The 14,149-nt window shown below is 54.1% G+C and overlaps 1 protein-coding gene across 1 annotated transcript; it reads left to right on the forward strand.

The window, feature by feature from the left end:
• The first annotated feature begins 1,819 nt into the window (after nt 1-1,819).
• LOC120619227 (uncharacterized) lies at nt 1,820-10,004 on the forward strand. Its single transcript, XM_039883496.1, has 5 exons — nt 1,820-2,509; nt 5,212-5,279; nt 7,792-7,847; nt 8,006-8,104; nt 8,479-10,004. Exons 1-5 carry the CDS (start codon nt 1,989-1,991, stop codon nt 8,641-8,643), a joined length of 909 nt encoding a protein of 302 aa, XP_039739430.1. The 5' UTR covers nt 1,820-1,988; the 3' UTR covers nt 8,644-10,004.
• The last annotated feature ends 4,145 nt before the right edge of the window (nt 10,005-14,149 follow it).

The raw sequence follows: 14,149 nt of genomic DNA on the forward strand, positions 1-14,149 counted from the left end.
TTGCCGAAGCCCGCTTGATACTCACGAATGTAACCTGATGGCGTGGGACGTCATCTTGAGGTGACAGGGGCCACTCCAGGGGCCAAATTGTGCCTTTCACTGTCATGCATTAAACCCACTGGAAACGACCGGCCCGTGGGCCTACAGCGTCACGAATCGTCCGTACCAGGAGTCCCGGTTTGCTGACTCCGCGTCCACTCCGAACGGCCCGTGACGCTGAGACGCGGCCTTTCACTGCTGACACCTCATCCACGAGGGCGTCCGTGGGGACCCGCGTGCCTCGTGCCAGTTACGCACATCCTCCGACTGCCCTGCGGATGGCGCTGTCGGGGGCGCTGCGTGTTGTCACAGTGTGATGGGTTCATGGCCCGGGATTCCCACAGCGCGAGAGTCAGTCAGGGGAGGGCAGCGGTTCGTCCCAAAGGTTCACGGTCGCGACTCTCAGGGTGTCATGATGCAGGGGCCCCCCTTTCCTGCCAGCTAAGCGCTTCCCAGGATGCCACGGGCCAGCCCAGCCTTTGTTTCTCCCTCCACCACCTGGAACTCCGGCTGGTGTCATGTCTCTGCCCCCATCTCTCCATCTCTAAAGCAGGGGGGAACGAAAGGTATTTATTTCACAGCGGGGGCGTGAGGGAGCAGAGGCCCCGCACACGGTGCATGTGCTGTCATCGGCAAAGCTAGGAGCCTCTGTGCCTTCGAGATAGGTCGTGTGTCCTGTCAACCCCACCCCGACCCTTTACCAACCACGTCCAGGTGAATTTCCTACGCTGGTCTCCGAAGCGTATCACAGGGACATTCTGCGAGCAGTTGTCCCGGCCGCAGGGGACGACTGTGTTCCGTCGTAGAACGCGTAGAGAGGGACAGGTTCTTAGCATCTGCTAAGGTGACCGTCCTTCACTTCTCAGCGGGTGACAATTACAGTCGGCCCCAAAGCGCAAAGCCCACGGCTCAGATGAGACTTCCGAGTCCTCACGTGGAAGCTCCGTGCCCCTGAGCGCATCCCGCCGTGTCCACGGGGCCCGCAGTCCTCACTCGGCCAGTCTGTGCTGCGGCCCTGAGCGCGCGTCACGGAGGGCGCCGAGCGAGTCCAGGTGGCGGCCTCCTCTGCCGATCGCCGCCTCTGCCCCGCACTGACCGGCCGTCAAAGTGCACGGGGGTCGGGCTAAGCGAGGCCCCCTGCAGAGACCATTTGGGAGAGCCCCTTCAAGAAGAAAGAGGTTACAGAATGAAAACGCAAAATTAGACGAGAAAGCAAACACTTAACCAACGCGAGAAATCACAACACGTGACAATTAAAAAACCGACGGACGCCACAAACGTGGGAGATGTCGGAAAAACAGCCTCATGTTTTTATTAGCGGCTTAACCCACATTTACAATACTTTGCTTATTTTTCAGAAGTTACTGATAGTTTGGAAAATCTTTCCTTCACTTTGCAAATTATTTTTAGTAACATCCATCTACCTTCAGGGCAGTAACTTATTTTCCTTCAAACATTTGGGAGAAAAGCGCCGCATCTCGTTTCCGGCTCCAAACATTGTGTTTCGTTTCTCTTGTGGGGTTTACGTCCTTCCGCGGTGGGTGCTCAGGGGACACTGACCACACGTCATAACTGTCCCCCGTTCCTTCAACTCGCAGCTCAGGGTGAGCTGGCACCCTGGAAGCCATCTGCACGCGAGGAGGGCCAGCGGCGGTCTGACCGTGGACAGAGGGGCCCGGCACCCCCGTCAGCCTGTCCCACCGCCCCCAAACTAAGTGTCTCCCCAACTCCGCTTCCTCTTGCTGGCGTCCCAGCCCCCCCCCCAACGCCTGAGAGAAACGGGGCCAAAGGGAAGGTGAAGGAAAAAGAGACCGCGCTCAAGACGCTTCGTCGACGACATCCTGCTTTTATAAGTTTAACGACAAGACAGGAAACTCGAAACCCACGAGTACGTCAGGATATTGTTCAGCCCCCTTTCAGTCCGTGGACACTTATGCTTCGTTCTCTCCATGGAAACCGTGCTGCTGGGGACACGTGCCCGGGTGCTGCCTGTGTCCGGGGCCCCAGCCTTGAGCTCTGACTGCAGCTCGATGCCCCAGACCCCCGACCCCGGCCGCCTCCCACGTCGGGCTCACGGCCCTGCTGCGCTGGTCCCGTCACTTCCTGGACGGCCCTCCCGGGTGACATTCCTGCAGGACTCGGAAGCCTTTCTCGTTGACCGCCCGACCCACGGGGACTCCCCTGGTGACACCCAGATGTGCCATGTCACATGTTTCCTCCGTGTCTCCATTACTAACTGTCTTTTCCTTGCTCAAGTAGATGCAGGGGACAGGTGCACAGAGCCATCACGGGGAAACGTCCCCCAGCAGAGGACATGCCAGTCCTCCCGTGGGCCCCCTGGGCCCTGCTGGCCACCGTGGCGTTCTCTCGTGCTTCAGGGGCAGAGGGACACCGCCGGCCGTCGGACTGCTCCCGGGTGGGACTCGCGTCACGGGTGCTCGTGTGCGCCTGTCCTCGTCACCCGCCCACCGTGAGTGTCAGAGGACGGGGCGGGCGTGGGGCGCTGGGCTGGGCCATCTCCCAGCCCCTCGTCGGGCGGCGTCTGTCCCCAGGGCCGGTGCCGGTCTCAGAGCGAGTCCTCCGCTGGGGTCTCGGTTGCCGGCAGCAGGGGAACTAGGAGCGCGTTAGCCAGAAAGGTGTGGCTCGTCACCGTCCAGGGGGTCCCACTTCCACTGCACCCTGAATCTCCCTCCTCTGCCCCTCCCTCGTCTCTGGGGCCCCATTCCTGCAAGGGAGCTCGTGTTGCACCCCAGGGAGCCCCTCCATGTAAGACGAGGACCGGCTCTTGGGCGGCAGCCGTGATGGGCAGCTGTCCGATCCCCACGGATACCTCAGAAAGATCCCGGCCTGGCCCACGGTGCCCGGGCAGGGCCCTGGTGCCAGCCCTTCCGTAGCTGCTAGGACAGTGGGTCCCCACCGAGCCACGCGCCTCGGACCTCGAGGCTCCTCCAGACACCTGCACGTGCTCCGCCCCCGACCGCCCCGCTCGCCAGCTCCCACGGCACCACTCACATCCGTATTTCTAACGTCGTGGCTGGGGCGTCAGGGCCTGAGTGCATCTGAGGTGTTTTGCCCTGGACGACGTCCTCTCTGTCGGGAGCGCCAGAGCCACACTGAGACCTCTGGAGGGAGAGGGGCTTCACGCCAGCGACGTCGGCCCGACTTGGTGAAACCTCGCATGCGACCGCAAGTCCTTGCTTCTGATCAAAAACTCAAAACAGTAAAATAACACTCACCCCCCTCCCCTGACACATCCCGAAAAGACAATAACAAAACTTCGCAAGGTGTACGCGTAGCGAGGCTGCGGTAATGGAGCGGTGGATTATCCAGGAAAAACACTTTTTTTTTTTTTGAAGTTTAAGAATCACGTGTGGCACAGAGTCACAGAAGGAGCAGGAGAGAAGGGAGAGTTCCAGAAAGTTCCAGAAAGTCTACCTTACTGGCTGGCAGACCGGATCGATGGCAGACAGATTCTTTAAACTCTTAAAGTTTTCCAGGCAAAGATGAAAATTGAGGACTAACAGTCTCATGTGTACCATCCTCAGAGTTTAAGACACACGGAAATGACCCAACGAGGAGGAACTCCCGCCCCCCCAAATACGTGTAACGCGGGTTATATTGCGTTTTGTTCGAAATGAGAATTTTGCGTCTAGTCTAATTTTGAGTCAGGAAGCACAGGCCGGCGTAAGTCCGTCAGGTACGCGGGCATCTTACGCAGCTAAAATCATGGAACTGGCCGTCGTCATCGTCGGCCGCAGGAGTCGTCGGCCCAGCACGCCCGCTCACGGAATCTCCCCGAGGGCACCGTCCAAGCCTCCGCACGGTTCAGAACCACTTCGTCTCGTTTCCGCTGGACGTTTGCCTCCAGGCCCTCGGCTGCGCGTCTCCTCTTCAGTCTCGACCCGCAGGACGTCTCTGTGGGCGGCAGCTTGGCGTTTGGCCCACGTTTCCCGGGCACTGACAGTGATACTGATTTTCACAGGACCATCCCTGCACTCGTACCGTAGGAAAATTCTGGGATTGTAAACCTCCTATCTGATAATAATATCCCTCTGTGTGTACATACGAGCATACACAATTATGAGTGAGGTGGGTGGCTGGAGCTTTAAATAAAATCAGTGGCAGGTCCACATCAATACCACAGGTCACGTTGTCCAGAATAGATTTAATATTCACTGGTCATCTTGGCTGAGAGTTACCAACCATTAGAGTTTAACACGTGAGTTCTTTTCCAAGAGTCGTATGAACTTGATCCCAGAAGACACCGCCTCACCAGGGATGTAAGAAGGTCCTCCTTGGGGAAGTGATACGTGGCTGCCAATATGTGTCCCCTTCTCCACCTCCGAGGTGCCCCAGGCCGGATACCCCCCAATCTGGGCAGCTTTGCGAGTCAGCAGGCTCGCAGAGTCAGCCCTGCATATGAGTCTTAGGTGGCAGCTCTTGAACCACTGGCCCACAGAGCATCTTTGCATAGGTCGGAAAAAAAGAATTCAAGATATTTTATCTTCACCTGTCAGAAATTGTTATAAGCTAATTGGTTTAGAACAAGGCTCTTCACTGCCACCTGCTGGAAGAAATGGTGTAATGAATGTGCGAATCTGTGACTCGATGGCTCACGCAGCTCATGGGGCCCAGCGGCGAGCCTTGAAAAAAAACCCACACATTTTTTCCAGTTCAGATTTTCAGGAAGTTCAAGTTTTTAGGAACCAGGCCACCGTAACACAAGGAACTTAACCAAAGCCAAGACCTCGGCGCAGAGTGCCCTGTGAACAAAGAGACTCTCGATTCTATTTCATTGTTTTCCCCACCGAAAAAGAAAAATTGCGCACGGCGCTTTGTCACTGCATGTGCTTCATTGTCAGGTGATAAAGGGAACTCCCGTTTTGCCCGAGTGTTTACGAGAGCTGAGTCCTCTGCTTACGATACACACGTGGGACACCCCACCAGGCGAAGAGCCCAGAGCGGCCGGGCTTCTGGCTGGGGGTGTGGGACACCCAGAGTGGGGTCCAAAGAGGGGACAGCGACCTTGTCGGTCGTGGGGTTCGCCCTGGCACCGGGACCGGGCACATGCGGCAGTCGATGGGGGCAGCGGTGGCCGCAGTGACCGTTGGGGCTGCGATTGTTATTTTGGGAAGGAGTGGGAACACCTCTCCCGGGGACCGTGCTTTGTAGGTGGAAGTGTAAAGTGGTCTCGTGGGCCCACAGCAGCTGGACGACGTGTGCAAGCAGGAGCGCCCTGTGGGAGCTGGACAGCCCCGCGGTCGGGGAGCTCGCTTCTCGCCACCACGTTCGTCGCCTGCTCTGTCATCGTGGACCGGAGCCCTCTGTGTGTCTTTCTCTTTTGCCGGCAGGCGCAATGTCAGCCTTCGTCAGGAAGGGACGCTGGAGAGACATTGCAGGAGGAGAGGGCATGGCTTCCTGTTTCTGGGATGTTCCCTGATTGTGTATTAACTTTTGCAAATTTCATAAAAGTGTGTCACCGCGGGTACACATTTCTTGGTCGCCATCCTGACCTCGGGAAGACCCATGAGGTGAGGGGCCCCGAACCCCCAGCTTCAAAGCCGTGTATACAACTGTCTTTAGTGGATCCGACCCCCATTCCAGAAAGTAGGTATTTCTAATTTTCCTGAATATTTCATCTCTGCCCAAATGGGGTTTGATCTTTTCTCATGATTTTTTTTTTTTTTCTTCCAACTGACTCAAAATCGGTGGCTTGAAGGAAGATGCTGAGCACTGTCCCTATTAACTGAAGCTGGACATAAACTGTCATCACGGAGCTCGGTGACATCCTGGAGTCGCTATGGCATTGTACTAAACCCCGTAAAAAAGTAGCGGCCTTGCCCGATGCTCACCCACCACGCCCATTACCATTTATTCACGCCTCACTTTCTTTCTGGACCTCTGCCAATGAAGACAACAGCAATATCTCACGTTTTCTTTGGAAAATTCTCTATCTTCATTTTTTTTTTTTCCCCCTAAGAAGAGTGTTTTACTTTTGAGGTTTGCATGCCCGGGGAAGTATTCTCGATGGGAAAGTATTCTGTCCGCCTCTGCGTATCAGCTGTCATAACGTCAACAAGCCTCTCCTGGGGCTGAGAACGTACAGTTATGTGTGTGAAGTCAGATCGTCATTAATGGCTCTCACGTTTTCTTGGGTAAGTGGAGGAAACGATTCTTCTTCATTAATACACATTTCTATCTGGACAAGAGTTTATTTAAACTAATTTCTTGCCTAGAAGATTTATTAATCCTGAGAACAGAGGAATGCGAGACATAAATACGGAGCCTCTCGTGGGGACTGCCACGCTCCCTCGGGGGAATCTGCGGCTCGTCCCGTGCTGTTCCCGCCTCCTCCCCGTCACCTTACTGTTCTCATCCCTTTGACTGAACCACCCGGAACACACGCTCCGACCCTGCGTCTGGCTGGGTCCCTTTTCCCTGCCGCCCACTTAAACGAGTTCGAGCACTACATCTGACTTCCTTCGTTTATCCCTAAACCTGACGTCGGAGCATGAAAACAAAAATATTTGGGGGAATAATGTTTATTATTTACCCAAAGTGCAGAGGTGTCGACAACAGTGTTTGTGAAAAGTACTCGTTTAAGTAGAGTTACGTAATGGTGGGAAACTGTGCAAACGCCCAATTTTAGTAAAATGTCAAGTACTGGTTGTTGCACAAAGTTTAGAATATTTTGAGTGCTTCTTTTTAAGGGAATACAGACTTTTCTAAGTCTTCTGTGTATTGTGAGCCATAGCTGTCTGGATGACAACCCCAAAGTGAGCAGTTCGAAAAATGGATCTGCAATTAGTTTGGTTGCTTAAAGGTTTTCCCGGCCTTTATTCCCAATCTACTTTCAAGAGGCTTCGCTGTCAAAAATTTCAGAAGCTGAGGACGGATCGGTGGGAAACGAGAAAGGCCACTTCCTCATATGGCGAAGCCGTGTCAGACACGAGAACAGACCTGAAGGGAAATGATTTATTTTATTACGTAGTGTTTAAGGTCTGGTTCTTGTTACTCCGCAGTTGAGAATGGACGGTATTGATTTGACCGAAGTAGATACGTCGGCGAAGAAGCGGCACAGAACAGAGGCGGGTATCTAACTACGGGGAGGGTCGGTGAGGATGGCGCTAACTCAGAATAATTCCGGGCACAACATCACTCGCCTGGAAAGGAAAATCATTGCCCAGCTGCATGGAAATGTCACCGCGATCGGCTACATTAAAGAAAATCTGCGTGTCTAATTTTTTAAACAACAACAACAAAAAACACATCTACTCTGGGCTGAGGATCGTTCCAAGTGCTGTCGATCCTTTTGTAAACCCCACGAGGTTAACGGTACCCTTTTCTCCATGGTGTGCATCATGAAACTGACACACAGAGGCTGAGTCGCTGGCCCAGAGCGACACATCCCCTGCCGGCAGAGCTAGGCTGGTACCCAAGCCGCTGCCCGCTGTGCCCTCCGTCTCGTCCAGAGTCAGGTGACCGAGAAGGAGCCGTTGAGGCACGGTGACTCCTCAGGTTTCCAGCCGAAGGTGAACTTTTCATCCTCGTCCCTCTACGTAATCACGTAATTTTCTGTCTTGTCCGTAGCAGCTGAGAGGGGCATCCCACACTCCCGCTGTGGCGCGTGAGGGCTTCACTGTCGCGTGTCTGTGGTTTCGACGGAGCTTTCAGTTCAGGGCACCTCGCCGTCATTGCGACAACCCGCAGGCAGGTCCAGCTGCGTTCGTCCCCACGCTGCCTGAGTGACACGGCTCTTTGGTGCTCCGTTCCTGCCACAGACGTCTAGTGGACACGCAGGCCTAACCGTACGTTTTCAAGTTTTTCCATTTTTCACGTATTTAACATGCATCTTCGAATGCAGTATGTGAAGTCGTGGGGTCGCACATGCATTTTCCTCCCTTTCCTGAAAAAAAAATGCCAGATACTTTTTTCAAAAAAAAAAATTTTTTTTTTTTTTTTGAAGATGTCCGCACTGGTCTCATCTCGTAGAGCCTTTAAAAAACATGCGTTTGGAGACACATCTCAGGCTGAGGTGTCAGCTCTACAATCAGACAAACCTGGGGTAAGGGCCGGATTCTTTACTTCTTTGTAGCTGTTGAGATTTTGGACAAATTCTTAACCCTTTAAAGCTTCCACTTCCGTCCAGAGTTGAGAAGATTCAGTAAGACAACCACGAAAAGCACTGAGCGCGGCCAGACACACTCATACGGTTTCAGGACACACTGACGATGACGCCATTTTAACAACAATAAAACAGCTTTGCTCTCGGTCCGTAAGACCTGTAAAGTGCTTTCCTACTTTCGTGAGTACTGCTTAGAACACTTGGGTGATAGATTATTTTTTTCTTAACTGGGATTTTTAACGATTTTTGTTTCGTTTTGCTTTCGAAAAGGTGCTAATCCCCAGTCTGACCTCTAGCTGTCTCTGTCCTCCCAGGGACAAATCGGACGTGGCCGGACCATTCAATCAGAGCATTTATCGGGCCTGACCCGCGTCCTTGGAGAAGTAATTTGTGCTTCCAAGTCCTCGCTGAATAATTCATCTGTCCTTGGAAGCTTCGGCAAAATGAGTAGAGAAACGTTTCGCTTTGCTGTGATTTAGCTGTGATCGAATATAAACTCATGGCGTGTGTGTGTGTGTGTGTGTGTGTATGTTTCTCGCTTCTTTCTCCTCAAAATCACGAGGGGGCCGAAATGTTCGATCACCCCTTTCCGCTGACGCTTCATGCGGGCTCCCGCAGGGACAGAGGGCACAGCGGTGACAGGCAGTGGCGCCCGGTACCGCCAGGCACCGCACCGGTTGCTTTTCAGAAATGACCCGGCTTCTCCCATCTCGCCCCCCCCCAGTTTCTCAGACGAGAAGGGGGCGCTCCAGAGGGTTTCAAGGACTTGGCCGAAGCTCCAGAAGCCACAAGTAGGTTCCAGAATCTCCACCCCGGTTCCAACGTCCGCTCGGCGACCCTCTGGTTCTGCCACGTCTCTGCTCATGGAGGGAGGTCGGTCACACCGAAGTCTCAGCCGGCTCCACTCCACGGCCCCAGACGGTCCTCAAAGTCGGCCACACTTCTTTCTTTTTCCCTTTGCTTTAAAAAACGAAATCAACGAATGATACATGTGGTCCAGAGAGATGCGACGGCTGGAATCAGGACAACGTGGCTCCACGGCCCTCACCACACCCTCCAGGAACCGGACACACAGACGAGGGCGGGTTCGCTCGGCCTTAACGCACTGCCCTTACGACTCCGGCCCTCAAGACGCTCGGAGTGAATTCCTAGAGAAACTGCGGCGGACAGCTCCGGCCCACAGCGCCTTGGTGACGCTGGGAGATGAGGTTTGAGAACCCCCGTGGCCCCGTAAGGAGCCCGTTTCATGGTCTCTCTGTCGCGACGTAGTTCCTTCTGGAGCCGAACCCCCAACTGTCAGAAACACTGTAAATTTCACTGGCTTGCGAAAGACGAAAACGTGGCCAGATGTTAAACCCGAAGCACGAGGTAGCGGCCCCCGTTTGCAGACGGGCAGCTTTGCCATCTTCGAGAGAAGGGGGGAAAGTCCCCACTCGCCGGCGCGGTGTGAGAAAGCAGAGTCCAGCCATTTCTGACTTGACCTTTACGATTATCGCGTCTCATGGGACGGAGCGTTCGGATAATGGGGCGCGCTAATTACCCGGAAGCTTCGTAAACGCCCACTTTCGAACCCCGAGGGCTCGCGTTTCCAGAACAGAGTAATTAAATAACTTTCGCTCGGTGACATTGTGGCCAGAGACGGGCCACGCTCGCTGCAAGGACGGCTCCCCATTGTGCTCACGTTCGTGTCTCTTGCTCTGCGTGACGCCCCCTCCCACCCCGGCCCCTTGGCATAAAAGGTCTATTGAAATGAAAGCCTGAGGGTCAGCTCCGCGGCAGACTCCTTAACGAGGGCCTCGAGGACGCCGCGGCCACCCCAGCAACGAGAGGACGGTGGCAGAAGGGGACGCCCGTCTCGGGCGCGGGCGGATCCCGAGCTGTCCCCGGCCCTGTGATGGGCGCAGACGCCGGGGCAGACGCCGGGGCGTGCACCGGGCTCCCAGAAGCAATTTCCACGTTTCCTCTTAGGTTCTTCCAAGAACAGGTCTTTGCTCCTGGAACAGATTCAGAGGCCTGCTCCTCCGTCATCCCAAGGTGACAAGGGGCTCTCTTTTGGGGTGAGAAATGACCGGGCGATCGGAGAGCATTGCAGCAGAGGGGACAGGGAGAGGGCGTCCATCGGCCCCACCAAGCCGGGCCGCTGTCGACGCCGGAGCTGAGCGACGTCTGGCTCCCTGTGACACACGCTGCTGGCTCTGTCCTCGCCGTGCCTGACTCCGCCCCCTTCGCAGTTTCGTCCTGCGAAGCGCTAAACACGTCCGTCCTTGTCCTCAGCCTTGTTGATGGAGACGGGACAAGAGGATCGGAGGTGGGCTCCGCATGGGATGTCACATGGGCCCGTGACGGCTGCCGCTCGCTTACTGCGGGGCGGTGCGTTCATCGCAAACCCCCAAACTCGCGTTTCTGCGTCTCCGACGGCGTCCGTGAGGGTGTCTGCGGTGTTCTGTGTCCTCGAATCTCGTTATCGGAGGAGCAGAGGGAATGTGTTATCGAAGACGTTCTCTACATGGGGAAGCAAATAAAGAGTGATTCGCTACCCTGCTTTCAGAATACTTTAATGTTAAGATAGAACACGATCTCAGTTACGGATGCCACCTCAAATATTAATTACGCAGCTTCCCTGGAACCAGACGTAAGCACATGTGAAAAACGCCCTTCGGCCAGGCAGCAATTGATTGATTTTTTAATTGTTTATTGGAACAGAGGTGTTAAAGCTGCATTTATACAACGTGGCCGATTCATTACCTTTCGAATCGAGTTTGGGTTTTATGTGGATGATACCGTTTGCAGACCTGGGCAAGTCTTTCCAGAATCCTGGACCCGCTTTCTCCTGACTGTCTCTCCATTTTCCCTCCTCCTCTCCTCTCTCCCTCCCTCCTCCCCCCTCCCTCCCTTTCTCTTTCTTCTCTGAATAAACCCAGCACTTCCTCAGGGCCAAGCATTGCATCCTGGCCTATGTGGCATCCACGGATTTTAAAATCTAAAGGGGAGACATGCTAAAGATATAATTTCATAAATACGCATATCGATTCGAAAGGGACAGTGACAAACGTGATTTTCCCAGGGAAATTTGGTCTTTTCTCCGTCGTGGGTACCACGTGCATCCGATCCTGCGAAGGGGAGATCCGGGAGTTCTCGACTCTTCTCTTGATCACATCCAGCCTGGACCAGCCAGGCCGGTCGGCCTTGACGTGCGTTGGGTCACAGTCCCCTCTCGTCCTCCCCTGTTCCCGCCTCCGGGACGTCACGCCTCTCACTGGCACCCCAGTCTTTCTAACCCTCGTCATTTTCCTCAGCGCGTCTCCCCTGAAACAGCCTTCACATTCCTTTTCCATTATCCGGGGCACAAGGAGCGCTGGGCGCTGTGCTAAAATCCTCGTTTCCGCTCATAGGTTGAGGCGTCGCCCCCTCCCCGTCCTCAGGGCTGGTCACAGCCCCCAGCATGACTGTAGACTGCTCAGCTTGGTGCATGTCATCTCTCAGACGATGTCGCCACGTTTATTTCTCTTTCTTTAGTTCTCATTCGTTCATTCATTCATTCGTTTTTGCCTCCTCTCTCACAGTCTTCACCTGTATTTCTTGCCTTACACAAACTCCCCATGGCTCTGGGTCTCTCCAGGCGTCAGTCTCCCTGCTCCTCATCTTGTCTCCTGGTGACAAATCTCTCCTTACTCTTTAAGGCCTGGTTTTTATTCTTCCTCCCTCACTGCAGTGGATCCCGACTTCCGCCCCCGGTTCTGCCTCCGCCCTGCTCCGTCGATATCTCTGCCTCATGCCGCTCGCATCGGACACCAGCCCTCCGGGGCCTGACACTGTGTCGCCTTCACTCTGGGGTCCCGATGTCTGCCTCATCCCCGGCACATACGAGATGCCCCACGAACACCTCGCGGGGGCTCCGTGACTTAATGAGCCGATATTTCTTTTGTTTCCATTTCTCGATCAGCTGCCCGATGCTCTTTCCTGTGACCGCAGCTTAACTGGTAAAGGAGATTATGACTGGCTTTTAAATAACTGTCCTATGAAAGTGGCGGCGTCTCCCCAGCGTCACAGACGGAGACTGTGGAGGTTCACCTGGGAGGTGTTCTCTGTCCTTTCCTGTCCTGATGGGGAGGACGAAACCACTAGCGAGCATCTGATGCGCCCGGGAGGTGCGGGATCGAGCGGGGAGCTGCCCGGCGGGGGTGGGCACCGCTCGGCACCTCCCCTTCCTCTCTGAGTGACGCAGACAGGCGCCCATCTTCCTGCTACCACACGGGGACGCGTCTTCGTCGGTCCGTCCATCGTTTCCCGAGTCTTTTCAGCAGATGACTCCAGGTATTTACCGAGTCTTAGTGCAAAAGGCATCCTCGGCTTCACCGCGTGATCGATGTGGAAGACGCAGGATGACGTGCTGATCGCGTCTCTGCAGAGTCTGGCGGGCGCGTCGCACGCACCTGCTTCTCCCAGCGTGAGGTGACGGGCAAGGGCGGGGAACCGGTGGGAGCTCCGACCGGCAGCCCTCTCTCGGTCCTGCGGGACTGCGCTCGGGGGTCCGTGCTGCGTCTGAAGGGCGCCCTGCTTTGTGGTGACAGGTGGGATGCGGGGGACCACAGGGGCGCCCCAGGTCCTGCAGTGAGAACGGACCAGGCACCTCCTCGCGTGCACGGTCGACACCTGCGTCGTGTTGAGCTCGGGTCCGACGTCCGTATCGGCCTGTTTTGGTCGCTAGTTGGGCTTCGTGATGCTCTCAGTCGACTGCTTACGCTTTCTAAAGGAGAAACGGCCCAATGGGAAAATCCAGTTGCCCCCGGGAAAAGGTTCATTTATTTCTTTTTTGTCGTAATTTAATTGTGTATGGTAAACGAAGGCTGTCTCTTTTGGAAATTTGGTCTTAGGTTTCCTTCGCTCGCGTGAATTAATCCTTTCGAGATCGACGTGTTTTTTAGAGCAATCAGGATGAAATAGCTTTTTCCATGACTATAAATCTTGGCCTGAGTTGTTTTTCTTTTTTTAATCTAAGAGATCGTGCAGCTTAATGGAAAGAGCCTTTGGCTTTAGATCCGTAGAGATTTGTGGCTGAGTTTTGTCCCCGTTTATTGCTAGGTGACATCTTTGGACGAGTGCCTTAAGCTGTTTGGTTCTCATGTTCTTAATTCATAATAACAGAGCAAGAAGTTCTTGAATCCAATCTAAGTAGGACTGGTTGTTAATTGATAAAACAATAGTTTAAGTGGGGAGACATAAAAATGATGTCTGTATAACACGAAACTCCGATTTTACATAAAACGCCCAAAAGTACGTCCATTCAACAGCCTTCAGATGCCAGGCGAGCGTGAGTTCCCTGGACAGGTTCCACTGATGAGCGTGAGATTCTTACCTAAGCCACGCCTGTCCCGCATTACGTAGACTTCCTTCTCTTATTTCTGTAAAGTGGGATCAGAGACCACTCTAATTATATGACGAGAGAGTGGAAATGTAGATTATGCAGTTGCGTGAATATGTAGGAGGAAGAACAGAGGAAACTTAGCAAGACCTGTCCCAATTCTGAGAGGCTGAGGATGGCGCACCTGTACATGTATATGCATAAAATTTTTAAAATATATGTCTGTGTGGATATAAAACTTAAAAAGTATATGTCTATAGGTTATACCAACGAGTGGGTCTAGCTGGGACCGGAGGGTGAAGGAGTGGCAGACGTCAGCCCGGCCCAGCCCACAGCGGAGCGGGCAGGGGCAGGGGCTCCAGCAGAGGCGAGGCGAGCCTGCCCTTCTGAGCACAGCAGCCGCCAGGGTGAAGACGATGAAGCCGACTGTCGGTGCTCGAGATGAGAGTAGAAGCTGAAGTAAAGATGGACATCTTTGTATTTAAAGCGTTTAACCCAGCGCTAGCATAGAACACACGTGAACGTAAGCATTTAATTCATGAATGAACCAAAGGATACATAAATGGACGCACACGACGCATGGCATATGTTGTTGTTGTTGTTGTTGTTGTTGTTGCTGATGT

Source organism: Pteropus medius, unplaced genomic scaffold (assembly GCF_902729225.1).
Source record: "Pteropus medius unplaced genomic scaffold, Ma_sr-lr_union100, whole genome shotgun sequence".
Lineage (NCBI taxonomy): Eukaryota > Metazoa > Chordata > Mammalia > Chiroptera > Pteropodidae > Pteropus > Pteropus medius.

Bases quoted from the DNA above. Each gene is read 5' to 3' on its own strand.
- LOC120619227 (XM_039883496.1), top strand. From the start codon at position 1,989: ATGGAAACCGTGCTGCTGGGGACACGTGCCCGGGTGCTGCCTGTGTCC. The intron at 2,510-5,211 runs GTGAGTGTCAGA...CGTGCTTTGTAG, and splicing joins GTCCTCGTCACCCGCCCACC to GTGGAAGTGTAAAGTGGTCT. The intron at 5,280-7,791 runs GGGAGCTGGACA...CCTGAGTGACAC, and splicing joins TGCAAGCAGGAGCGCCCTGT to GGCTCTTTGGTGCTCCGTTC.